This window comes from Triticum aestivum, chromosome 2B (assembly GCF_018294505.1).
Source record: "Triticum aestivum cultivar Chinese Spring chromosome 2B, IWGSC CS RefSeq v2.1, whole genome shotgun sequence".
NCBI lineage: Eukaryota > Viridiplantae > Streptophyta > Magnoliopsida > Poales > Poaceae > Triticum > Triticum aestivum.
The window spans coordinates 561,566,529-561,594,120 of record NC_057798.1 but is presented as its reverse complement, the minus strand read 5'-3'; the positions used below and the strand labels follow the sequence as shown (position 1 = coordinate 561,594,120).

The 27,592-nt window shown below is 46.0% G+C and overlaps 1 protein-coding gene across 1 annotated transcript; it reads left to right on the top strand.

Annotated features, from left to right (window-relative positions):
• Window positions 1-24,226: 24,226 nt before the first annotated feature.
• Window positions 24,227-26,891, top strand: LOC123046042 (sphingolipid delta(4)-desaturase DES1-like). Its single transcript, XM_044469324.1, has 2 exons — window positions 24,227-24,636; window positions 25,852-26,891. The coding sequence occupies exons 1-2, from the start codon at window positions 24,454-24,456 to the stop codon at window positions 26,671-26,673; spliced, it is 1,005 nt and encodes a 334-aa protein (XP_044325259.1). The 5' UTR covers window positions 24,227-24,453; the 3' UTR covers window positions 26,674-26,891.
• The last annotated feature ends 701 nt before the right edge of the window (window positions 26,892-27,592 follow it).

Below are 27,592 nucleotides of genomic sequence, written 5' to 3'. Positions count from 1 at the left end.
AACAACTTTATTATTGCCTCTAGGGCATATTTCCTTCTGTCTCCCACTTGCACTAGAGTCAATAATCCAGATTAATTGTAATGAATCTAACACCCATGGAGTCTTGGTGCTGATCATGTTTTGCTCATGGAAGAGGCTTAGTCAACAGGTCTGCAACATTCAGATATGTATGTATTTTGCAAATCTCTATGTCTCCCTCCTTGACCAAATCTCCGATGGAGTTGAAGAGTCTCTTGATGTGTTTGGTCTTTTTGTGAAATATGGATTCCTTTGCCAAGGAAATTGCTCCAGTATTGTCACAACAGATTTTCATTGGACCCGATGCACTAGGTATTACACCTAGATCGGATATGAACTCCTTCATCGAAACTCCTTCATTTGCTGCTTCCGAAGCAGCTATGTACTTCGCTTCACACGTAGATCCCGCCACGGTGCTTTGCTTGGAACTGCACCAACTAACAACTCCACCATTCAATAAAAATATGTATCCAGATTGTGACTTATAGTCATTCGGATCAGTGTCAAAGCTAGCATCGACGTAACCATTTACGACAAGCTCTTTGTCACCTCCATAAACGAGAAACGTATCCCTAGTCCTTTTCAGGTACTTTAGGATGTTTTTGACCGTTGTCCAGTGATCCACTCCTGGATTACTTTGGTACCTCCCTACTAAGCTTATAGCAAGGCACACATCAGGTCTGGTATACAGCATAGCATACATGGTAGAACCTAGGGCTGAAGAAAAACACGCCCTCCTCGCCCGAAATCGCTCGCGCCCACTATTTCAAAACACGCCCTCCTCGCCCAAAATCGCTCGTGCCCACTATTTGCGAGAAGCAAAGTTGCTCTACTATCCCCGACCCTCAGCACACAGACCCAAGCCCAGAAGCCTAAAGGCAGGGGTAGAACTGTAACTCCCCCCTCATTTTAGACAAATGCACCCATAAGACATGGTTCCCCCTCCCAATTCCCCATTTATACCTCGTGGGCGCCAAATCACCTTCTCCTCGGAAGCTTCCTTTTCCCCAGCCGTGAAACCTCAGCCCCTCCTCCATGGCGCCCCACACCGCACCAAATTCACCGCCGCCCTCCTCCCTAATGTCGGAGACGCTGTCCATTTGCCATCGTGCACTGGGCCATGTGCCTCTTACTCTGTGCTGCCAGAGCTGCCTCGACGACGGCCGCGTGACCGTACCAGAGACGATTCACCCCCGCCGTTGTGCACGGCTCTTGAGCGGCTCCAACGTCAGATGCATCCAGCAGGGTCCCGGTGCTACTTCCCCGTAGCCGTCGACAGTCACGACATCTTTGCTTTCCTACCGCTGGTAGCCACCGCAACCGCGCTGCCTCACCGACTCGGCAGCTGGAGTTGTCTACTTCACCAGGTCGTAAGATAGGTCATACACTCATCTCAAATAACTTTATTTAGGCGTTAGTTGTTTGAATTTTTGTTCGGGGCCAACCGATTCCCAATGGGAAGCAACACCCCTTGAGGTGGCGGAGCTCCTAGGCTGTCGGTTGGCTGGTGTCTAACGTAAGGGTGCGGGGGAACAAGTTCACCGTGGAAGCAACGCTTACATGGCTATCTTAGAGTTGTGTGGGTTGAAGGTACTGTCGCCACCGGATCTGGATGACGGTGAGTCTTTGTGGATTGGCCGGGGGCGGCGCAACCACTGCGGGGAGCGGGGTTTTGGTCGGAGCTCTCGCGGCCATGGACAATGGAGGCAGGCTGCTCTACCAGAGGTCGCTGCCTCTTTGGGGAAGATTCTGAACACTGTTAGTCGGGAGGCACAAGACGGCCATCAAGTCATCCAGCGTAGATCAGTCAGTACCAAAATAAAATAAAATCATGTGACCCCAATTTAGTCTTAAGTCAACAGACGTGTGACCACTCTCGTACCTTACTGTTGATCTCTTAGGGTATTTCTTAAGATCAGAGATATATGTCGTTCTTAACATTATGCATTTTCTGCATCTTCAGCCACACCGTCTTCCTTCTCACCGGAGCTGCTCCAACAAGGGAAGCATACACCAGAAGGGAGCTATAGTCCCCACTCAACAGTTCCCTGCATCGCATGCGCGTGCCCGACATGGATAGACACAATAACTGCAGGGACATCGACAAGTCAGCACATGATGCTCACTCCTATGGATGGTGGCTGCATAGGTTGTACCCTCATCTTACTTGTGTGCAACATTTATGGCTTTGTTATTCATCTAAGCATGGAAAATAGATTATCACATTTCACTATATATTCATGCTGATCTCTTATGGGTCTTGTTCAGGAGTTAACGTTGTTCCATAGTTCAGCTAAGAGACTTGTTCTTTAGGTAACGATGTTCCATAGTTATCATCCATCAGCCAATGCTATCCCACAGGCTAGTGATTATAGTATTATACCACTTCTAGTATTACCTATGTTGTTCTTTAATACTTTTGTGTGCCATCTAGTTAATCTCGAGTACAAACAATACATATTTTGTAGCTTTCATCTGTGTTCTCCCTTTAGTTTTTGAGACCTATTGCTGCTAGTTAACCCCAGTCCTACTATTTATGCCATCTCCCACAGGCAGTCATTATATAAATCTAACTACTAGTTGTCTTCCATGCATGTCAGATATAATTTCACACATTGATATATCCACAAGAACCTCACGGAGCAATGTAACGGCCAACAAAGTTCATGTCAATGGTACCCAATATTGTGGAACATGTAAAGGCAGTTCTTCAGAAGACTTGTAGAAAGATGATGAATCTTCTTCACCCCACAAGGTCCTTGCTCTAACTTGGCCCATGATATGGGTACAACATGCACATAATGTCTTGGAGTGCATCTACTCTGTTGCAATGCCATGTGCTTAGCCTGCTAATCATGCATGTAAATATGTCATGCCTTCCTGTTTTTCAGTATCTATTCCATTCATGATAACATGTTTTCAAATTCAAGTACTGTCATTCTACTCTATCACAATGCCATCTGCTTACTTTGTACATCATGCTTCTGAATATCTGATGCATTGTTATTCATCAGTATGTACTTCATCTGTCTACCATACCATGGTTTTTTGTTTTACATTGAAGTGATGTTCTAGTGGTCTGTTGCATGCCATCTTAATTTTCCCATAATACACGCATATGTTGCCTTAGTGTTATTCTGTATGTATTCCACTAGCATACAGTTTTACATTCAACTAGTGTTTTTTTACTCTGTTGTCCTGTCGTATCCCTAGCTCTTACATCATACTCCCTCTGTCCGGATTACATGTTGCCGAAATGGATAAAAATGGATGTATCTGGAATTGAAATATGCTTAGACCCATCCATTTATTTCCGGATGGAGGGAATACATGTCAATATGTCATGCCTTTCTATTCTTCAGTACATGTTCCATCTCTCTGTTGTAGCATGTTTTATAATTGAAGCACCATTCTTCTATATAAGGCATGCAAGGGGAAGACGGCTATGTTAGAATCTGAAGGGTTACAAACAAGGTATTTGCAAAAGGTCCAAATACCAAGAGATAGTAAACCAACTCTAGTTTTCATAGATACTACTCTAGCACAGAGAAACACAACTCCTACTGATAATAAGCAGATTCCAGCGGCCAAAGAACTAGTCCGCTCTAGTCCAGCAAAAATATGTCAACTCCATTCTAAGAAGTGTGTGCGTATCCTCGCATCATGAAATTTAGCATGCTGATCATATTTTCTACATGTTTCTTACCCATCTCTCTTTTAGAAAATAATCTTAACGATAGAAGAATTCCTGCACGGGTATCGTCTTTGAGGAAAGTATCTTGCAAGAATTCTCTATGCTCCAATGCTGATGTAAGTACCTGTTGTATATCACTATATTTTTACATCAGCATGCATTTTGTTAATCGGCATGAATCCAACCTTTATCTGATCTAAATTTAGTTGTAGCAAAATGTATAACTAAAGGCGACAATATTGATTTTTGTAAGGAAAAATGTCTGGTAGTTTTGCATACTGAGCTGCATGAGTGTACTATCTCATATCATGCACATTACTAAATTGTAGTGCTACTCTGGTTGCCCATTCATTCATTGTGTCAATGTTGCTTTCGTAATACCTTACCTGATTGATGATAGCTATGTCATATTGTGTTAATTTGGTGTAGGCTGGTGTGGTCTGGTTGCCCAAACGTTCGTTGTGTCAATGTTGCTTTCCTATTATCTGACCTTGCCAATGATAGCAATGCTAGTGTGTTAATTTGGTGCAGGCTGCTAAAGATAAGAAGACAAACTCTGAAAGCAGCAAGGCAACCCCATTGTTTCTTTCCAATAAATCTAGGCCAGGTAATGGCAATAACTCTTGATTAATCTGTTCGGTTCCCCTCCTAATTTATGTTATGATGTAGTGGTCGAGAAACTCTCCACTATCAATAATACAAGCTTGCCAAAATTTATGTTATGATGCAACGGAAAAGATGTATGTTTGTGAACCAATTACTGGCTGAAGCAATGATGGAAATCATGGAGGAATCAAAGGTGCACATTCTTTGTGCAACAACAACTGATCAATGTTTTCAGAGACATTGTAGTAAAGAAGGAAGAACTTTCTCACATGCTTATGGGCGTCATCCACGCTGAGGTTGCAGATTGTGACGTTGTAGATCGTTAGGTTCTGTTCATTTATTTGCACTGGCATCAATCTTTGATTGCCCAGTGGATGTAATTTCCTATAATATATGCTGGATGTGCAAACCTTTTCCTTGTATGTCGTACCTTTGCTTAGCGTGGCTCGCATTCCAGCTAACTAGTCGCTAGGAAGCTAAAAAGCAGTGAAATTAATAGTTAGCACGAACAGTCATGGGCCCTATATGAAGGAAGCAGCCCACTGCCCTTAATGGGCTTCCCTAATGGGCTCTCAGGGGCCAAAATTCACCCTGTGCATAATTACTTGTCATAATGAGCTCAAATTATCTAACTGGGCCTACAGACATGTTCGAACTTTAGTGGGCCCATTAAGTTAATGGACCGTAACCAGGCCGAAATCTCTATCGGGCCGACAGTTAATGCTCAGCCCTGTTACCTCCTGGGTCGTTAACAGGCTGACATCGAAGCGGGCAACAGGTGGGCCCATTTGATTTCATGGGCCGTTAACAGGCTGATACTATGGTCGGCCTACATATGGCCCAACTATACTGTGGGTCCTTAGCGGGCCGAAAGAGAAAGTGGGCTCGTACTAGACCATGAAGAGCATGGGCGGCTAAGAGGTCAAAAGTTAGGGCGTACTGTATATGGCCCAACTGTGTTGTGGGCCTTTAGCAGGCCGAAAGAGAAACCGGGCTGGTATTGGACCATGAAGAGCATGGGTCGTTAAAAGGCCAAAACTCAGGTCCGACTGCAAGTGGCCCACCTCATTTATGGGCCATTAATAGGCTGAAAGACACACCGGGTCGAAAATTGTCCCAACACTTAAATGGGTCGCTAAAAGGCAGAAAGTCGTACATCGTGAAAATTGGCCCATCCCTTCGATGGGCTGTTAACAGGCTGAAACCACATCGGGCCAATATTGAGCCCAAATATATAGCGGGATGTTAACGGGCTCGAACTGGCGAAGGGTTGCAATGGTGTCAAATCAATAACGGGCCGTTGACGGGCCGAATTGGCACTTCTCATATGGGCAGTGGGCTTAAATGGACCTGACACAAGTAGGCCTCATATGGGTCGGCCTGCTAATTTTTACTGGGCTGGCCTTTTTCACCGGAATGGGCCACTGGTGGGCCTTTCCACATGCCGATGTATCATAGGCACCTCCTGTACTATGAGTGGATGACATCTGGCCCAATGCTGAGCCAACACGTGGATCCTCTGGCGACTGAGAATTTTACACATGGAAAATCCCCATTGGTCGGGGCTGTTAACGAGTTATCGGATCCAAACCGGAACCCGATAGCTTAACGGCGACCCATTACGGTGGATGCCACGTGTTGGTCTCCCTTGACGAAAGCACTTCTATGATGCACGATTTATCATCATGGAAGTGGACACTTCCGTGATGATAATTTTGGTAATGTCATGGAACACTTCTACGACAACACAAGTATGAGTATCTTAATTCTGTCATAAAATCGTCATGGATGTACATGCATGACAAAAAAGATGACCTACTGTGACAAACACGTATCATCATGAAAGCGTACATTTGAAATGCTCCCATGCTTCACTTAGATTTATCTGAGAGTTAGTAATTTTTTAAGAAATTCTCTCTTGCTTCACTAAAATTATTTGGAGAGAAGATTTTTTTATGCTCATGTTCTTCACTTAGATTTGTTTGAGCTATCAAAAGCAACATATGAAATTAGTCCCAAAGTGATAGATATTCACGAGGGATATACTAAAAACTTTCATGAAGATCATTGGACAAAATAAACTTGATTCTTTGTAATAGTTTTGAGATATGATGATAGTGATACGTAGAGTCATGTTGATGAGTAATTATGCTTTAGTTAGAATATTGGTGTTAAGGTTTGTGATTCCCTATGCAAGCATGAAAGTCGATAGTTATGCAATAAAATTACATCCTACTTGTGGTGCATTATTCGGTGTTAGTTATGCTTAATGCTCGCTTATGAGATTTTTCGTTTCTGGATTGGATGCTTCCCAATCTTTTGCTAGCCTTCATTTGCACTAAGTATGATCACTACTTGTGCATCCAAAATTCTTTAAACCAGTTTTTGCCACATGAGTCCACTATACCTACCTATATGCGGTATTCTTTTGCCGTTCTAAGAAAATTTGTATGTGCCATCTCTAATTTTTGAAATAAATTTCTCTTTTGTGTGCTCGTATCGCTCATGAAATGGTAGGCGGTGGATGACATATTTCCATGCTAGATGTGTTATTCTCAAGATGAGTGTTTATTCACTTATCATTGCATGAGAGTACGTCGAAGGTATTAGGGATGCCTAGTCCATAAATGAAAAATGAATTTACTTTATGTTGTCAAATAATAAATTCCTTGGAAAGTGTTGGTATGGAAGGCACCCGTGGATACGGTTAGCCATGGAAAGTGAAAGTACGGTGGAAAAAGGAATAAACTTTATTTTCTGTTTGGGAACCGCCTATGTATATCTAGCATGGAAAGTATTGGGAACTACTCAATCATTTTCTTGACAGGAAAAGCATGCCACCCAAAATGTTTTATCTCTATCTTTTTCGCTTTGAGATCTGGCACCTCTGCAAATCCCTACTTCCCTCTGTGAAGGGCCTTTCTAATTATTTTATGCAATTTTTATTTTACTTGAGTCTCCATCTTCTATTATAAAGCACCAACTAAGGAGCACTATGATCGTACTTGAGCATTGGTGTAGCTAATATGCGAGTGTGTTTCGTGAATGGATCAATGATTGAGCATAATAGGCTAGGGATAACTTGCTTTAGTGTTGATATTTTGAAAGACATGGTTGCTTGTTGATATGCTTGACTATTAAAGTCTTCACATCAAAACTAGACTATTGATTTGAATCATATATAAGTCCAAATGTCCATGCTAAAAAGAAAAGAATATGTGATGAACATGTTAGGCCGCATTCCACATCAAAAATTCTATTTTTATCATTTACCTACTCGAGGATGAGCAGGAATTAAGCTTGGGGATGTTGATACGTCTCCAACATATCTATAATTTTTTTGATTGTTCCATGTTGTTATATTATAATTCTTGGATGTTTTACAATCATTTTATAGCAACTTTATATCATTTTTTGGGACTAACCTATTGTCATAGTGCCAAGTGCCAGTTCCTATTTTCTGCTTATTTTTTACATCGCAGGAAATCAATATCAAACGGAGTCCAAACGCAGCGAAACTTTTTGTGGATTTTTCTGGACCAGAAGACACCTATTGGGCCAAGAAAGTACTTGAGAGGAGCTCTGAGGGGAGCACAACACACCAGGGTGCGCCTGGGGGCCCAGGCGCACCCAGGTGGGTTGTGCCCACCTCGGTCGCCTCCCGCACCACCTCTTTGCTATATAAATACCCCAATATTCCAGAAACCCTAGGGGAGTCGACGAAAATCAATTCCAGCCGCCGCAAGTTCCAGAACCACCAGATCCAATCTAGACACCATCATAGAGGGGTTCATCATCCTCATTGGTGCCTCTTCGATGATGCGTGAGTAGTTCATTGTAGACCTACGGGTTCGTAGTTAGTAGCTAGATGGTTTCCTCTCTTTCTCTCTCTCTCTCTCTCTCTCTCTCTCTCTCTCTCTCTCTCTCTCTCTCTCGCTCGCTCTCTCTCGACTCTCAATACAATGGTCTCTTGCAGATTGATTTGATGTAACTCTTTTTGTGATGTATTTGTTGGGATCCGATGAACTTTGAGTTTATGATCAGATCTATGTTTTTATCCATGATAGTTATTTGAGTCTTTTGATCTCTTATATGCATGATTACTTATAGCCTCGCATTTCTTCTTTGAATCTTTGGTTTAGTTAGGCCAACTAGATCGATTTTTCTTGCCATGGGAAGAGGTGTTTTGTGATGGGTTCGATCTTATGGTGCTTGATCCCAGTGACAGAAGGGGAACCGACATGTATGTATCATTGCTATTAAGGATAACAAGATAGGCTCTATTTCTACATAATAGATCTTGTCTACATCATGTCATTGTCCTTATTGCATTACTATGTTTCTCCATGAACTTAATACACTACATGCATGTTAGATAGCGGTCGATGTGTGGAGTAATAGTAGTAGATGCAGGCATGAGTTGGTCTACTTGTGACGGCCCCAATTCAATCGTACACTAACCATGCACGCAAACATGTACGATCAAGATCACGGACTCACGGAAAGATATCACAACACAACTCTAAAAGTAAAAAAAAAAGTCATACAAGCATCATATTACAAGCTAGGGGCCTCGGGGGCTATAATACAAGTGCTCGAATATAAACAAGTCAGCGGAAGCAACAATATCTGAGTATAGACATAAGTTAAACAAGGTGCCATAATATGGCTAGCACAAACTGGGATACAGATTGAAAGAGGCGCATGCCTCCTGCTTGGGATCCTCCTAAACTACTCCTCGTCGTTGGAGGCTTGAACGTAGTAGTAGGCACCCTCTATCTAGTAGGGGTCGTCGTCGACGGTGGCGTCTGGCTCCTGGACTCCAACATCTGGTTGCGGTATCCGAGAAGAAGAGGAAAAGGGGGGAAGAGGGAGCAAAGCAACCGTGCGTACTCACCCAAAGTACTCGCAAGCAAGGATCTAACTACATATGCATGGGTATATGTGTATTAAAGAGGCAATATCAATGGACTGAACTGCAGAATGCCAGAATAAGAGGGGGATAGCTAGTCCTATCAAAGACTACACTTCTGGCAGCCTCCATCTTGCAGCATGTAGAAGAGAGTAGATTGAAGTTCACCAAGTATCATCGCATAGCATAGTCCTACCCAGCGATCCTTCCCTCGTCGCCCTGTGGGAAAGCGATCATCGGGTTGTCTCTGGCACTTGTCTGGATGTGTTTTACTAAGTATCCGGTTCTAGTTGTCATAAGGTCAAGGTACAACTCCGGGTCATCCTTTTACCGAGGGACATGGCTATTCGTATAGATAAACTTCCCTACAGGGGTGCACCACATTTCCAAACACGCTCGATCCCTCTGGCTGGATACACTTTCCTGGGTCATGCCCGGCCTCGGAAGATCAACACGTCATAGCCCTACCTAGGCACAACAGACAGATCAGCATGCCAGTCTAAATCATATGCGCGCAAGGGTCTGGGCCCATCGCCCATTGCACACATGCACGTTGCGAGGGCGGCAGGTGAGCATACCTAGCAACCTCCATTACAAAGGAAGTTGTGTTACGCGGTCCAACCCGGTGCGCGCCGCTCAGTCACTGACGTCAAGAAGGCTTCGGCTGATACCATGACGTCAAGCGCCCATAACTGTTCCCGCGTAGTTGGTTAGTGTGTATAGGCCAGTAGCCAGACTCAGATCAATACCAAGATCTTGTTAAGCGTGTTATTATGAAGTAACCACGGACGCCGACCAGGGACAGGCCCACCTCTCACCTAGGTGGTCTCAACCTGCCCTGTCGCTCTGCCACAAAGTAACCATCAAGGGGCTGTCGGGAACCCAGGCCCATCACTACCTGGATGGTACCACCTTCCCCTTCAGCCCTCATCTCTGAATCACTTGCGGGTACTCTACGAGCCGAGCCGAGTTTAGTCACCATCTGAATAGCAAGTATGTATGTATAGTATATACTCGTGATCACCTCTCGAGTGATCACGGTCCGATAGTATAGCAAGGCAGACGGACAAGAATGTAGGGCCACAGTTGATAAACTAGCATCCTATACTAAGCATTTAGGATTGCAGGTAAGGTATCAAAACCTGTAGCAACAATGACAGGCTATGCAACAGAATAGGATTAACCGAAACAGTAAAATGCTACACTACTCTAATGCAAGAAGTATAGGGAAGGCTTAGGCGATATCTGGTGATCAGGGGGGGCTAGCCTGGTTGCTCTGGCAAGAAGGAGGGGTCGTCAACACCGTAGTCGACCGAGGCAGCAGCGGCGTCAGTCTCGTAGTCTACCAGAGAGAGGGGGAAGAAATAATAAATATAATGCAAACATAAGCATGACGATGCATGACATGACAATGAGCAGTGCTAGGTGTGCTCTAAAGCGGTAGTAGGTGATACCGACGAAGGGGGGAAACATTCAGGAAAGTGTCCCCGGTGTTTCACGTTTTTGGACAGATGAACCGGAGGTGAAATGTTGCATGTTCGCTATGCTAGGGCTGTGTGACTGATGAACGGGCTGCGTATTCAGATTCGTCTCGTCGTTCTGAGTAACTTTCATGTATAAAACTTTTTCACCCAAGTTCGGATTATTTTCTATGTTTTTTCAAAGATTTAACAATATTATAAAATTGTTATTAATTCGAAATAAACAACAAATTGCTACGGGTACCCAGCTCTGTGTACACAAAAGTGCACACAGAGGATGACATTTGGGTTAGGGGGACCCAGTTGACCAGTCAACATTTGACTGGTCAACAGGGGTGGGGCCCCGTGTCATTGATTGTTTAGGTTTATTTATTAGTTTAACTAAGTTAACTAACTAATTAGTTAGCTAAATAGGTAATTAAGTAAGTTAATTAATTAATTAATTAATTTTTATTTACATTTTTTATCTTCTTTTTTTCAGGGCGTTGGCCCCCATATGTCATAGGCCCAGCGAGGCCTAACGGGCGCACGGCCATGCGGGCTCGCGGGCGCAGCCACGAGCGCCCGCCGGGGCGAGCTCGAGCACGGCCAGCCGAGGCCGCGGGCAATGGTGGCAGAGTACAGCGAGCACGGGCGGACGCTGGGGAGCTGGAGGGCGTAGGCGGTAGCGGCAGGGCTGCACAGGAGGTGGTGGCGCGGACGGCGGCCCACAGGGGTGTGGCGTAGGCAGGCGCCATGGCGGGCGTGACAGCAGCGGCCGGCACAGCACTAGGCGATGGCGCAGCCAGGCCAGAGGGCGGCTTGGTGGCGCCGCGTGCAGAGGCAGCAGCAGTAGAGCAGTGACGCCGGCAGCACACAGAGCAAGCAGCAGCGCACGGCAGCCGGGAGCAGCAGCGCAGTGCACGGCAGTACGGAGCAGCAGCGCAGCACATCGGCAGGTGGGCACGAGCGGGGCGTGAACCGGGCGCAGCTGGGATGCACAGGGGGCGCACGCACTAGAACGGCGCAAGGCCGATGCGGCGGTGGAGGCACAGGGGGAAAGGGGAGGCGTGGCGCCTCACCAGTGGTTGCATGGAAATGGCAGTGGGCGCGGGGAGGAATACGAAGACGACGGCGAGTGATGATGGGGATGAGGCGCCGAGGTCAGGGCGGTTCTACGACGGAGAGGACGACGGGGGCGACGGGGTCGCTCCCGCCTAGGTGGGCGCGCAAAGCATGGCGGTGGTCAGCGGCGTAGCTACGGGGCGATGACACGCCGGCGACGGGCGCAGGTTGCCTGCCCCCGATCTAGATCGAGGGGAGGCAGAGGGCGGAATGGGGGCGCGTGGGAGGGAAGTGCAGGTCGTGCGGGGCTAGGGTTACGGGGGTTAGTGGGGGTTAGGTGGACTGGGTTGGGCCGGTTGGGTGTGCGACCAGCTCGGCCCTGGCCCAGTTGGCCAGGGGCACTTTTTCCTTTTTTATTGTTGTTTTATTTTTTCTGTTTTCATTTATTGCTCCTATTTTCCTATTTGAGATTTGGACCAAATGATTTTTGTTAAAAGTGAAGTTTGGCATATAAATGAAGCACAATATTACCAGGGTGCACAAAAAGTTTGGGGCCAAAAGGAGTTGTCTACCCGTTTTTAGAAATTGAAAAGGCTAGCTATTTTGCTGCTGAACCACTTCATAAGATTCTAGGAATTAATTGGTGGGTCAAACAATGTTGTGTTCAATATTACCATGATCAGGGGAATTTTTAGAATATAGTGAACTTTTTAGTTTTACTACTTGAAGAAATAAATTATTTGGCTTTACTTGAAATTTGAGAACGGCTTTGATTTTTATCAAGTGGCAATTTGGCTTAGTTAAATTTGATGACATGGCATCATTAGTGCGAGGTTACTATAGCATGATCCCCGGAGTGTTACAAATCTCCTCCACTACAAGAAATCTCGTCCTGAGATTTTAGGAGGTGGAGTAACGGAGAAAGATCTGGTTATGAAATTCTAACGAATCTTCTCGGTCTTGGGTGCTCTTCTCGAAGAGGTCGAACCATTACATTGATGTCTTCATTTCTCTGCTTCTAGTCATAGTGATGAAGTCGACATCCTTCCTTCAGGAACTCCATCGTACTTACGAAAGAATAAAGGTATTCCGGGAGAATGGATCTCTGCAATGTTGACTATCTGGTAGGTAACATTGGGGAAGGAGGGGGAAAATAACTCTCGAGCTGCGACTTAAGAAAATATCAAGAGCAAAGTAAGAAGGTACCGTGAGAAGTTTCGAGCGGGTAGGCAATCATTCGATGCCCGAAATAGGTGTGAAGGGGTCCAGAGCAACGAGAATAAGTATTGTGTCTGATACCAGAATTGATGATCTCATCGGAAGGTGGCTCATGAATTACATAAGAGGCCACGCGCGAGGAATAATTATGGGATTAGGGGGTGTACATGAGAGTCAGGTTTTGATCCTGTGGATCTGTGGGTTATGGGCCCACCATGTGGGTTAAAAGTAGAAAGGGTGGTGATATTTTGCACAGTCGTGATAACAAGGCATGTCAGAGGATAGTCTGTTAGTTATGTCAGCAACCACGTCAGTACCAAGGGCGAGGGACGAAGACAACCTTTTTCCTGCTCATAGAACGAGGCGGACCAATAGGCAAAGTTCTCATCCATCGGTGGCTACCGGAATGTCATCAAGAATAGTAACACGGTCTTACTGACAGAGTGGTACAACAAGGTGCTTACCTAAGCAAGGAATTAACACTGCTCAGTTAAGTCAGATTATAAGAAAGGTTAAACAAAACAATGGAAAGGAAAAGTGATTAGTATACTAATCAGAACAATTGAATGGAAAAATAGGTTATACTCAAGTATCGAGAGTATATCTTTCTCATCCATGTCAGGACAACAAGTAGACGTTCAATTAAGTAAAGGGGCAAGGGATTTCATGATGTTACCCATACAACGGTATTTAGATAATCAAAAGAATTAGCATTTGTGCTTCCAATTTTCTTATTAAAGATCGGAGTACCAGGGACAGGCTTTGAGATAGCATTGACATGGGCTTCAAGCAAAGGTCACACTTTGGATACACAAAGGATCCATTAGGAACAACTTATAGAATAATTTTTACAATTTCCTCATTGAAGAATGGCTAACCTTTCTAAAAAGGAAACTGTAACAATAAGTCCTCCGGCCAGGTGTGCTAGGCATGACACCACCTTACCGGGTTATATAAAGACCAATGTTATAACTCTTTGGAAATATGTTCCAACCATCATATCTGACCGAGATTCAGATCTGATTGGTGTTAGGATACCTCAGACTCATGATGCCTGAGAAGGAAGGGGTGCAACACTATTTGACAAGATGGCGTTGCCAGATTCTGAGGAAATGAACTATGGAAGCAAGTTCCAAATCATGAGGAACTATGGCTGATGAACTTAGTGACAATTCATTAAGATTTCCAAAAGATGGATTTCCACAATTATGTGAACAAAGAGATAACATTTGTCCGATCAAATGATATAATGAGGTATGCTCAAGGAAAACATACACAAGTAATCATTGGCTGAAAGGTGCACCCGGAATATGGGCTTAGGTAGCATAATCAATGTTAGAATGGTGATTCAATAACCATTAGTCTAGGAATGAACTGTCGAGCATTAACTTCAAAGCAATAGGGTTGCTAGAAGTACAGAACCCAAAGCAGCATGGTTCACGTGTTGGTATCCTGGTTAGAATCAACACGGGGACCAAGAAAGAATGGTGAGGGTGAGAAGTATCACAATACCAAGAATTCCTTCAGAGGTGGAGCAGTCCTCGCAACATCCTTGACATAAAAGACGGTAATACTTCAAGGTAGAACATAATACAAACTGGATAGTAAGTTGCATCCATAGCATGAACAAGTTTGTGATGACAGGAAGGTAAGGATGTTCTCGATGGTAACTCAAACTTCCAAAGGACGAGGATGGTACTTAACATCATGAATTCGATTGATATCTTGGAGGGAGTCAAAATGTTGACGATGATCATGACATATTTTTTTGAGAGGCTCCACGAAGAAGCAATCAAATAGCGACTGCATCAGGCAACAGGATTTATGCAGCGAAATATTATTGGATCCACAGATATGACACAAACTCGAAATCAAGTTTGCTGTTCAAGGAGAAATGGCATGACGAGGAAGATCGATGTAAGATTAGCTTACCGTCGAGAATTGTGCTCTGAGAAGAAGGACCAGGTAGCATAGTTAAAATTTATCACGATAATGGTGCATAGCCAATCAGGCTAGGAATGAAGTGATCGGGTACAAACTCGTAAGCAAGGAAGATTGCTAAGAATGGTTGAATCATAGAGCGGACACAATTTAGTTATTGGTGTACTCGAGTGACTAACCACTCAGAACCCAGGAAAAATTGGAATCAGTGAGAATGTAGTACTTGATGAAGAACTCATAAGAAGTTATGTGGTTTCGTGATAATCTCAAGATACCAGGGGGTAATATTCGACGACTGATCAAAGTAGAGGTTGGACTGGGGTATTGCTCGGTAGAAGACAAGTGCTTAAACTTGCACATGAAATGGTATTTAAAGGAGAACATGGTCAGAACCATGATTGCAAAAGGCCAGATCCTAGATATAAGATGAACTTATACCAAGGGAATAATTAATTTTGAAAGAAGTTTCAATGAGAAGATCTACATCGTGTCCATGGGCATGAACACAAAGTTCAAGGCCGACTCCCACTTCTCCAATGCATAACCTTTCATTCACTTCTCGCGTTCGATGAAGTTGTAGTGTTGAAATTTTATCTGGCAAAATACCAGAAGAGCATGACTCGTGAAAACTTTCGAGTTCACACATATTAAGGAAGGCATAGGTTCAACCCATCGGGGCATCGTGGAAACATATACCACAAGCTTCAGTAGTAAATATCACCAGCTCGAAAGCAGGGCATGGTTGGCCAAATCAGATAATAGGATTTACCAATGGCATTATGTATCAGGGAAAGAACTTCCAAAGTGATTGAATATGAAGGACGTTGTCGGATAATAACCAAGCAATTGGTCTCGCGGACCACAAGGAACCTGATGTGAATATCGATACTCAATCAGAAGGAAGAAGAATGCAAAGGTAACAGATTATAGAAACAACTGACTAATTCAGAGCTCAAATGCAAACAAATTATGATTTTTAGATCAAGGACTCAGAAGAAAACGTTTTGATTAAAGATGGATAAGTTGTGTAGACTTAGGGATACAATCGAAGGTATCTTGATTGGTCGAGAACCAGCGCATGTTCAAAATGACATCTGAGCCAGAAGGATGTATTGTAGGATTCATCTTAGGATTGCAAGCAATCGCAACATATTGAACCAACGGACTCAAAATGATTATGACAAAGGATGTCGATAAGATTACTAGACTTATGAGATTAACCATAAATGTAAGCAAGCAAGTATTTCAAGAGCAATAGGCTGCTGAAATTTTTGGAAAGATCGAATGGTATTTCAAAGACTTTTGTGAAATACATGAATCAACTGGGGATGAGCAGATACTCGATAAGTGCAAGAAATTATCTGTAGGGGTACTCAGGTGGCAAAGAACTGCAAGGCGATAGGCACTAAGTATTCTAGGAATAATAGAGAATTTAGGGGTATCTTGTAATAACAAGATCAACTGGGAATAAAAGTAAGAACAACATATGTATGTATTTGTCCATAGGGATATTTCGGTGGTAGGGAATTGCAAAAGCAACAGATACAAAGTCTTGAGAGAACATCAAAGAGTATCTTTGGAATCCTTCGGTGCACCAAGCAATCATCTGAAGTGAGGGGCTCTCCGGTAGGAAGTAATTACGAGAACCTAGAGTTAGAATTAGCAAAATCATTTAACCCGAATAGAAGAGAGATCATATTCCCAAAGTAAAGATCGAGGAATAAAAGATCCTAATACCACCCAAGGGCGACATGGGCCCTTAAGCCACACAGCCATGTTAGTAAAAGTTTTGTAGTGACTAGACTCGACTTCGGCCAAGGAGTGTGGAAGGGGGATTCCTACAGGCAATCGGCTCTGATACCAACTTGTGACGCCCCCGATTCAATCGTACACTATCATGCACGCAAACGTGTACGACCAAGATGAGGGACTCGCGGGAAGATATCACAACACAACTCTAAAAGTAAAAATAAGTCATACAAGGATCATATTACAAGCCAGGGGCCTCGAGGGCTCGAATACAAGTGCTCGAATATAAACGAGTCATCGGAAGCAACAATATCTGAGTACAGACCTAAGTTAAACCAGGTGCCATAAGATTGCTAGCACAAGCTGGGATACAGATCAAAAGAGGCACAGGACTCCTGCCTGGGATCCTCCTAAACTACTCCTCGTCGGCGGCGGCCTGAACGTAGTAGTAGGCACCCTTGGTGTAGTAGGGGTCGTCATCAACGGTGGCATCTGGCTCCTTGGCTCCAACATCTGGTTGCGGCATACGAGAAGAAGAGGAAAAGAGGGGAAAGAGGGAGCAAAGCAACCGTGAGTACTCACCCAAAGTACTCGTAAGCAAGGATCTAAAGTAAATATGCATGGGTATATGCATGGGTATATGTGTAAAGAATGCCAGAATAAGAGGGGGATAGCTAGTCCTATCGAAGACTATGCTTCTGGCAGCCTCTATCTTGCAGGATGTAGAAGAGAGTCGATTGAAGTTCACCAAGTATCATCGCATAGCATAATCCTACCCAGCGATTCTCCCCTCGTCGCCCTGTGGGAAAGCGATCACCGGTTGTCTCTGGAACTTGTCTGGGTGTGTTTTATTAAGTATCTGGTTCTAGTTGTCATAAGGTCAAGGTATAACTCCGGGTCAACCTTTTACTGAAGGACATGGCTATTCGAATAATAAACTTACATGCACGGGTGCACCACATTTCCCAACACGCTCGATCCCTCTGACCAGACACACTTTCCTGGATCATGCCCGGCCTCGGAAGATCAACACGTCACAGCCCTACCTAGGCATAATAGAGAGGTCAGCACGCTGATCTAAATCCTATGCGTGCAGGGGTCTGGGCCCATCGCCCATTGCACACATGCACGTTGCGAGGGCGGCCGGTGAGCAGACCTAGCAACCTCCATTATAAAGGAATTGTGTTACGCGGTCCAACCCGGTGCGCGCCGCTCAGTCGCTGACGTCAAGAAGGCTTCGTCTGATACCACGATGTCGAGTGCCCATAACTATTCCCGCGTAGTTGGTTAGTGCGTATAGGCAAGTGGCCAGACTCAGATCAAATACCACGATCTCGTTAAGCGTGTTATTATGAAGTAACCACGGACGCCGACTAGGGCCGGGCCCACCTCTCGCCTAGGTGGTCTCAACCTGCCCTGTCGCTCTGCCACAAAGTAACCATCAGGGGGCTGTCAGGAACCCAGGCCCATCACTACATGGATGGTACCACCTGCCGCTACAACCCCCATCTCTGAATCACTCGCGGGTACTCTACGAGCCGACCCGACTTTAGTCACCATCTGAATAGCATGTATGTATGTATAGTATATACCCGTGATCACCTGCCAAGTGATCACGGCCCGGTAGTATAGCAAGGCAGACGGACAAGAATGTAGGGCCACAGATGATAAACTAGCATCCTATACTAAGCATTTAGGATTGCAGGTAAGGTATCAACAACTGTAGCAACAATGACAAGCTATGCAACAGAATAGGATTAACCAAAATAGTAACATGCTAGACTACTCTAATGCAAGCAGTATAGGGAAGGAATAGGCAATATCTGGTGATCAAGGAGGGGCTTGCCTGGTTGCTCTGGCAATAAGGAGGGGTCGTCAACACCATAGTCGATCGAGGCAACAGCGGCGTCAGTCTCGTAGTCTACCGAAGAGAAGAAGGGGAAGAAACAATAAATATAATGCAAACATAAGCATGACGGTGCATGACATGACAATGAGCGGTGCTAGGTGTGCCCTAATGCGGTAGTAGGTGATACCGGCGAAGGGGGAAAACATCCGGGAAAGTATCCCCGATGTTTCGCGTTTTCGGACAGATGAACCATAGGTGAAATGTTGCATGTTCGCTATGCTAGGAATGTGTGGTTGACGAACGGGTTGCGTATTCGGATCTTCTCATCGTTCTGAGCAACTTTCATGTATAAAACTTTTTCACCCGAGTTACGGATTATTTTCTATGATTTTTCAAAGATTTAACAATATTCTGAAATTATTATTAATTCGAAATAAACAACAAATTGCTAGGGGTACCCAGCTCTATGTACACAAAAGTGCACACAGAGGATGACATTTGGGTCAGGGGGACCCAGTTGACCAGTTGGTCAACAGGGGTGGGGCCCCCTATTATTGATTGTTTAGGTTTATTTATTAGTTTAACTAAGTTAACTAACTAATTAGTGAGCTAAGTATGTAATTAATTAATTAATTAATTAATTTTTATTTACATTTTTTTATCTTTTTTAGGGCGTTGGGCCCCATATGTCATAGGCCCAGCGAGGCCTAACGGGCGCACGGTCGTACGGCTCGCGGGCGCAGCCACGAGCGCCCGCCGAGGCGAGCTCGGGCGCGGCCAGCCGGGGCCGCCGGCGATGGTGGCGGAGTACGGCGGGCAGGGGCGGACGCTGGCGAGTGGGAGGGCGTCAACGACAGTGGCAGGGTGGCACGGGAGGTGGTGGCGCTGGCGGCGGCCCACAGGGGTGTGGCGGAGGCGGAAGTCATCGCGGGCGTGACAGCAGCGGCCGGTGCGGCGCTAGGCGACGGCGCAGCCAGGCGAGGGGGCGGCTCGGTGGCGCTGCGTGCAGAGGCAGCAACAGCTAGCAGCAGTAGAGAAGCAACGCCGGCAGCACGCAGAGCAAGCAGCAGCGCACGGCAGCCGTGAGTAGCAGCACAGCACATCGGTAGGTGGGCACGAGCGGGCCGCGACTAGGACGCGTAGGGGGTGTGCGCGCACGAACGACGCAAGGTCGACACGGCAGTGGAGGCATAGGGGGAAGGGGGGTGATAGGCGCCGGTGCGCCGGCCCAAACTTTGGGCCGGTCGCACCCCGGCCATACGATGCGAGCTACGGATCAGTTAGATTCCGCCCGACGCCCAGCTCTCCCCGTGCCCTTGCCCTTCCTCCTGCTCGTGCCCGTTGACCAAATCTACAGATGGTCCCCCGCCGCGACACCGCTCCTCGCCGGAGGCAGCGCCGCTCCCCGCTCGACCGGATTAGTCGCTGCACCGCCGGCCCCGGCACCAAAAAGGACTTGTCTCTTGCTCGCCGGCCACCCGTGCCACCTGCACTCATCCCTCGGCCGCCACATGACATTGACGCCTGCAGCTCGCCCATCGGTCGGTTCCAGCTCTAGTCGCCATGGTTGCAACATCCCTAGGGCACCGCCAGCGCCTCCGCTCGTCACCGTCGTTCAGTTCGAAGCACCTTGTCCTCGGCAAAAACACAAAACTTCATTAGTTTGCGAGTAGTAGCAAAATCACATGCTGGTTGCAGCAAAAAAATCATCGAATCCAGCAAAAAAGAACCACCATCGCGTCGAGTACTTGCAAAAATTCTCGTGTATCTTCCCAGCAAAAGTTCTTATGGGTTCCAGCATTTTTTTTGCCGGTTCCAGCAAAACACATCTCGACACCGTCCCGATGCATCACCGAGCAATAGAGGTTGCAACCTTTTCTCCGTTCGCTTCCAGCAAAAAAACTATATGGTAGTAGCACCGTACCTCGACGTCTTCACCCCGGCAGCTGCTGGTTGCAGCAAAAATAGAAGATCGTTCCAGCATCTCCAGGATCCGATTCCAGCAAAAAAAACTCTTTGGTAGTAGCACCGTACCTCGCCTTCTTCACCCCCTGGCGGTTGCTGATTGCAGCAAAAGTGGACGATGGTTCCAGCTCCAGAGAACACTGCTTCCAGCATATTGTGTGGCCGGTTGCAGCTTTCCGATCAGTGAGGTCCTGGCCTTGCCGGTTGAAGCTCATCGCTTGAACGGCTCCACCACCACCACCGTCGTCCGGGATGCAGCTCTCACGGAAGGAAATCGAAAGCTAGCCATGGCGACTAGCGCGTTCGGCTGCGGCGACCATGGAGAGGAGCGCTCGAAGCCAGCCATGGCGTTCGCTCGCAGCTGCCGCAAGGTTGCTTGCAGCAGCCAGGACGCGTCGCGCGCCAGCTTTTTGCACCCCTCCTCGCCTTATTTTGCTGCAGGGAAGAAGGAAGGGGATGGGCAGAGGAGGAGATGGAAGGGAGAGAAGAAACATGACGCTGGGAGGGGTGTGGCTGAAGGTAGGGGATGAAGTGCGAGGGGAAAAGATAAGGCAGGAAGGGGCGGTCTGCCTCGGTCCACCAAATACACGCGTCTCGCGCGGGGGGTGATTGCGTGGGCGCACGACGCCACTGGCGTCGCGCCCGGCGGAAAGTTCGTACGATGCGCCGTTCTCCAACGATTCCCTAGGGGGAAAAGGGAAGGCGCGACACCTCACTAGCAGTTGCAGGGAAATGGCAGTGGGCGCGGGGAGGAAGACGAAGATGACGGCGAGCGATGACGCGGACAAGGCGCCGAGGTCGGGGCTGTTCTGCGACGGAGAGGACGACGGGGGCGACGGGGTGGCTCCAGCGAGGCGGCAACACAGGTGGGCGCGCGGAGCATGGCAGCGGCCGGCGACGTAGCTACGGGGCGACGACGCGCCGGCGACGGGCGCAGGTTGCTTGCCCCCGATCTAGATCGGGAGGAGGCAGAGGGCGGAATGGGGGCGCGTGGGGGGAGTGCGGTTCGTGCGGGGCTAGGGTTACGGGGTAGCGGGGGTTAGGTGGACCAGGGTGGGCCGGTTGGGTGTGCGACCAGTTGAGTCGTGGCCCAGTTGGGCCAGGGGCACTTTTCCTTTTTTATGTTGTTTTATTTTTCTGTTTTCATTTATTTCTCTTGTTTTCCTATTTGAGCTTTGCACCAGATGATTTTTATTAAAAGTGAAGCTTGAAATATAGATTAAGCACAATATTACCAGGGTGCACAAAAAGTTTGGGTCCAAAAGGAGTTGTCTACCCATTTTTAGAGAAAAGGCTAGCTATTTTGTTGCTGAACCACTTCATAAGATCCTAGGAATTAATTGGTGGGTCAAACAATGTTGTGTTCAATATTACCATGATCAGGGGAATTTATAGAATATAGTGAACTTTTTAGTTGTACTGCTTGAAGAAATAAATTATTTGACTTTACTTTAAATTTGAAAACGGCTTTGATTTTTATCAAGTGGCAATTTGGCTTAGTTAAATTTGATGACATGGCATCATTAGTGCGAGGTTACTGTAGCATGATCCCCGGGGTGTTACACTAATAATCTTAGACGTGATGCCTATATAATGATCATTGCCTAGATATCATCATGATTATTTGAATTTCTATCATTTTCCCAACAGTAATTGTGTTACCACCTATATGCTATTTTTCATGAGAGAAGCCACTAGTGAAATCTATGGACCTTGGGTCTTTTCTTAATCATATTTGCCTTTGAGATCTATTTTTATTTGCTTTTATTTTCATATCTATTAATCCAAAAATATGAAAATAACTTGCTGCAATTTTTATTTATTTATTTTATCTTGCATTCCCGTGAGATCTATTTATCCAAACTACTACAATTTTACCTATCCTTTTATCCGTGAGGGATTGACAACCCCTCTCTTACGTCGGGTTGCAAGTATCTGTTCTTTGTGTGTAGGAGCTGTTTACGTGGTGTTGTGTGGTTCTCCTACTGGTTCGATAATCTTGGTTTCATCACTGAGGGAAATAACTACCGTTGTTGTGCTGCATCATCCATTCCTCTTTGGGGAAATACCGACGTAATTCAAGCAAACATCAGGCGTCTGGGCCAAACCCCACATAAACTTCATTGTATCAGAAAACGCCGACAAACTGAAAGCTATGTTCGTGTTGACCCTCGCGATCGCCACAAATTTCTTTGCCTCCTCCTTTCCGACCACCACATCATTGAGCTCATCATCAAGTAGTTCCATGTTTTCCAGCATCTCCTCCAGATCAATCTCATACCTCTTCCCTACCACCGATGCAGAACTAGTGTCTACTGACAGAGCTAGGTTTCGCCCACCAGACTGCCGTCCGCAGACACTGGCACAAAAAACACCCTCGTCGCATGTGAGAGGGGGCGATTTTGTAAAGATCAGTGTACCAATCTCGCCCCAGCGGTGCAAATCGCCCACCGGTGACGTTTCTATGTGTTGGCTATGAGGTTCGTTGACCCCACAACTTCTGAGGAAAATATCCTAAAACATTGTGCATCTACTGTAAACTGTGAAGAGAAAAATCAAAAAATTAGCAATGACCCAACAGATTCTCGAGGTTGGCTTCACCACTGTCGCCAACGAGGGAAAAGAAACCCTAAATGGGAAGGTATGTGGCTCCTGGGCTATTAGATCCGCTGTGTAATCCGTTTGCAAAATCATCTGCTCAAAGTCCTTTTTAAGGGAATATATGCTCAAGTCCTAGAAGGACACTTTTCAAGGAGAAAAAGTGAAGCCCAAAAGTTGAAGCCATATAGGCCATTGGCTTGTTTACTGAAAAAAGAAGGTAGTAATGAGAGCAACTAATTGAGGAGCGCTCCTTTAGGAGCGTCTCCAAGGGTCACTTGGGGTGGACTTGACGCGCTCTCAGCCACGTATCATGCTTTGGACGCTTCCTCTAAATTTTGTTTTTATTTTTATTTTTTCTCACGTGTTTATGCCTTTTTAGATGGGTTTTTCTGAATTTTTTTGGCTTTTTGATTTTTCGTCTGTCTTTCTAAGCTTTTCGACAAAAAATATTTTTCGTGAAAAAATGTGTTTTCTTTTTCCTTTTGCTTTTGCGAGAGGCATGGATTTGCTTCCGCGAGAGGCACGGCCGTGCCTTCCGGAAACAAAAAAAAATTGTTTTCTCTTTTTATTTTTCCTTTCGTGAGAGGTATGGTTTTGCTTCCGCGAGAGGCACGGTCATGTCTCTCTGCGAAAGAAACACATTTTCTATTTTCCTTCCGCGGGTGGCACCGTTTTGCTTCCGCGAGTTTCGGAAAGAAAAAAAATGCTCCCGATGTGATTCTTTCGTCTAGTTTTTCCGTGAAATAAAAGTTCGCAATATGGGTCTAGTTTTGAAGATCTCGATGTGAGGAATTCAGCGGTAAAAATGAAATTCGGACGCACGGTATAAGAGATAAAACATTTTAAATAAACGGATCTAAAAAAACTCTCATATTGCGACAAATGACACACATAAGATATGAGTGATCCAGAGTGCTTCTTAATTAGTATTTCGTGCAGTAATTGGACCCGTATCAACCGCAAAAGAGTCACCCGAAAAAAAAAACCCCGCAAAAGAGTTGAGGTTCTCGAGTTCACTTTGGAGTTATCGACATGTTTATAGCCCTCGAAAGAAAAAACCGGACCCATGGCGTCAGAGACATGCGGGGTCCCCATGTGAAAAGAACGCACTATTTCAACTCCAATACTCCATCACGCTGTGTCCCGTACAGATATCCCGGCACAGGGCGCACGTCCATCTCCCATGCCCGCACCCCCACCTGAACTGGACTCCCTCAAATAACGAGCACCCAGACCAACTCCATAGCCGGGGCCTCTCCAATCAACGCTGCCGGCCAGCGCGTAGCTCCCGCCCACCCTCGCCCCGTCCCCGTCTCTTCCGCCAAGGAGCAGCCGCCATTGCCTGGGCCTTCGGAGGAGAGGAGGAGAGGAAGCAATGGGCGCGACACGCGCGGACGCCGACGAGAAGGACGCCGACGAGAAGGAGGAAGGCGTGATGGCGACGGACTTCTTCTGGTCGTACACGGACGAGCCGCACGCGTCGCGCCGCAGGGAGATCCTGGCCAAGTACCCGCAGATCAAGGAGCTCTTCGGCCCGGATCCTCTCGCTTTCATCAAGGTGCCGTGATCTATTCCCCAGTCTCCTTTCAGATTGAGATCTTCCGTAGATCGAGCTCTCTAGTGGTTTCAGCGTGGATTTGTTTGCATTGTGGTGGTCGTCTTGTTTTTTATTCCTTCAGTTTTTCTTAAACACCAGACAGTTAGATTCCTAACCTTGAGTTTGATTGCAGCTTCTTTCTTGTTTTAACTTCCATATAAAGCTGGTAAAAACTAAAAAGTCAGTACTATTTGGTAGAGTAGTGATTGATTTTGTCATGACCAAACTGGTCACTTCATCACAAACGAGCGGTTACGCTTTTAATTCAGGAGAACAAATAAGAGTATGTATGGTGCAGCATATTCGTACAGTGTGGTAGCTTCATTGGATGCAATTTAATGCAATGTTCCTTGGCATCAGGAAAAGCCTGGTTGTTACATGTCCACATCTTGTGCATGGGCTCCACGTCCAATCTGTAGTGTTGTCGCTCTCGATGATAGGAGTTTGTGTAGAATGGATGTCATGCTTTATACACATGTTGTGCACAACAAACTAAATTTCGTGTAGTTTGAAACTCAGCAACTTTATGTGCAGGCAATCAAATTAAGATCAAAGTATTTACTACTACCATTATTCTGGCAAAAAAAAGTGGCAATTTGTTGATCTTAAGAGTTCTGCAGAATCTGTCTTGTTGGTCCTGAATCTGTTATGTCATGCTTTTCGTGCCTGAAATAGTTATTGTGCTCTGCACGACTGCGCCTCTGCACCTTCCTTTGGTAATTGTCAGAACCAACTAGGTAGTCTTGCTCTGCAGTTTTGCCAATATGAGACTTCCGCTTCATGTATAAAATTGGTGCTTTTCTGTTCCTGTGACCGGCAATTACTGCATTGGTCTTTGAACTTCTCACTTGCAGACTTTTAGTGCACCTTGGCATGGCATGCTGGCAACTTGAAGCAGACAGATAGTCTCTCATGCCAAAACTTAGATCTCATGACCCATGTAGGCAGGCAATATAGGGCTCCTATCATCCTGTCCTTCAACTGTATAACGTTTTGTTTTATTTTGTTGGACGTTGTTCTTCATAGTTGTGTGATTAGAGATTTATTAGTCCTGTCAAAATTAGCTGGAGAATCAGGATACTTCTCTCTTTCTGTGTGAAAGTAACACCCTAGAAACAGCACATTTTCTAATTTATTACTGATGTATTTTCATATCCGTCTGAACTTTGATTGCAGATAGCCGCAGTTGTTTCGCTACAGCTATGGACTGCCACGCTCCTGCGCGACGCAGGCTGGTCGAAGATGCTGGTGGTTGCTTACTTCTTCGGCTCCTTTCTGAATCACAATCTCTTCCTCGCGATCCATGAGCTCAGCCACAACCTCGCCTTTGCCACCCCATCCCTGAACCGCTGGCTAGGCATCTTCGCAAACCTCCCCATCGGCGTCCCAATGTCGGTGACATTCCAGAAATACCACCTGGAGCACCACCGGTTCCAAGGCGTGGACGGGATCGACATGGACATTCCCAGCCAGACGGAGGCGCACGTCGTAAAGAACACCGTCAGCAAGTCCATCTGGGTCGTGCTCCAGCTCTTCTTCTACGCGCTCAGGCCGCTCTTCCTGAAGCCAAAGCCTCCGGGCCTGTGGGAGTTCACCAACCTGACGATCCAGGTCGCGCTCGACGCGGCCATGGTGTATCTCTACGGCTGGAAGTCGCTGGCCTACCTCATCCTGTCGACGTTCCTCGGCGGCGGCATGCACCCGATGGCCGGCCACTTCATCTCGGAGCACTACGTGTTCAGCCCGGAGCAGGAGACCTACTCGTACTACGGGCCGCTGAACCTGATGACGTGGCACGTGGGGTACCACAACGAGCACCACGACTTCCCCAGGATCCCCGGCACCAAGCTGCACAAGGTGAAGGAGATTGCGCCGGAGTACTATAACAGTCTGAAATCATACAGGTCCTGGAGCCAGGTGATATACATGTACGTCATGGACCAGACGGTCGGCCCTTTCAGCCGGATGAAGAGGAAGGCGCCCAAGAAAGATTCGTAGAAGAAGCCTCTGCTTTTAGGTTAAATTTTGCCACAGATAGCCGTTATAGATGATGTTTTCTCCTGAGCGTCGGGCCACTGTCTCACTGAACTACTGAACTGTTAACTGGAAGGCATTTTGCTTGTGTGTTCAGGGAACCGGCCCTTGTACCAACTTGTTGCTTCATATGAACTCTGCTGTGTACTTTACGCTGGAGCAAAATTTTCAGATTTTGTATATTTTTTCGAGAGTACACATATTTTGTAGAGTAGAAACATATTTTGGAACCACGTGGTACACCTGGTAAGTAACACAAACTTATACTATAATCAAAAGAAACATATTTTGGACGGTTCTTGCTTAGTGACGCGAGGATGGCAACTTTATTTGTCAACAGTGGCATAGCTAGGGGGTGGCCATGGACCACCCTGAAATTTCCCCATAGCTTCTATATAGTGTAGTAAAAAAATATTTTTTTGAAAATAAATAAACTTATGTAAATATTTATATTGATGTACCATCCTAACTTAGTGGGCTGGCTATGCCACTGTTTGTCAAGCATAGCAACTTTTTGTTTTGGATGGCAAGTTTCAGTTTTTTCTGTGGGTTTGTTTTTTCGGTTTCTTTTCTGTTAGTTGTAAATAACATCAGGCGAGATTGCTTCGTGCCACACGTGTGGCATGAATCATTTGGGTAATCTTTCTTCCTTTTTTCTTCTTTCAGACGATGGTAAAATCAGTTACTACCTTGATGATGTAAGTCCTTACTTAGTAACTGGGCAATTCTCTTATGCTTAATTATTCGATGAAACAAATCTACGCGTGCTCCGAGACTTAAGTGGCCTTGGTTCAAGTGGACTGCATCGACTTGGATCGGCACGGGCAATAAATCTTACGATGCGGGCATGGACCTCTTCCCTTCTACGTCTTCACCACCATCA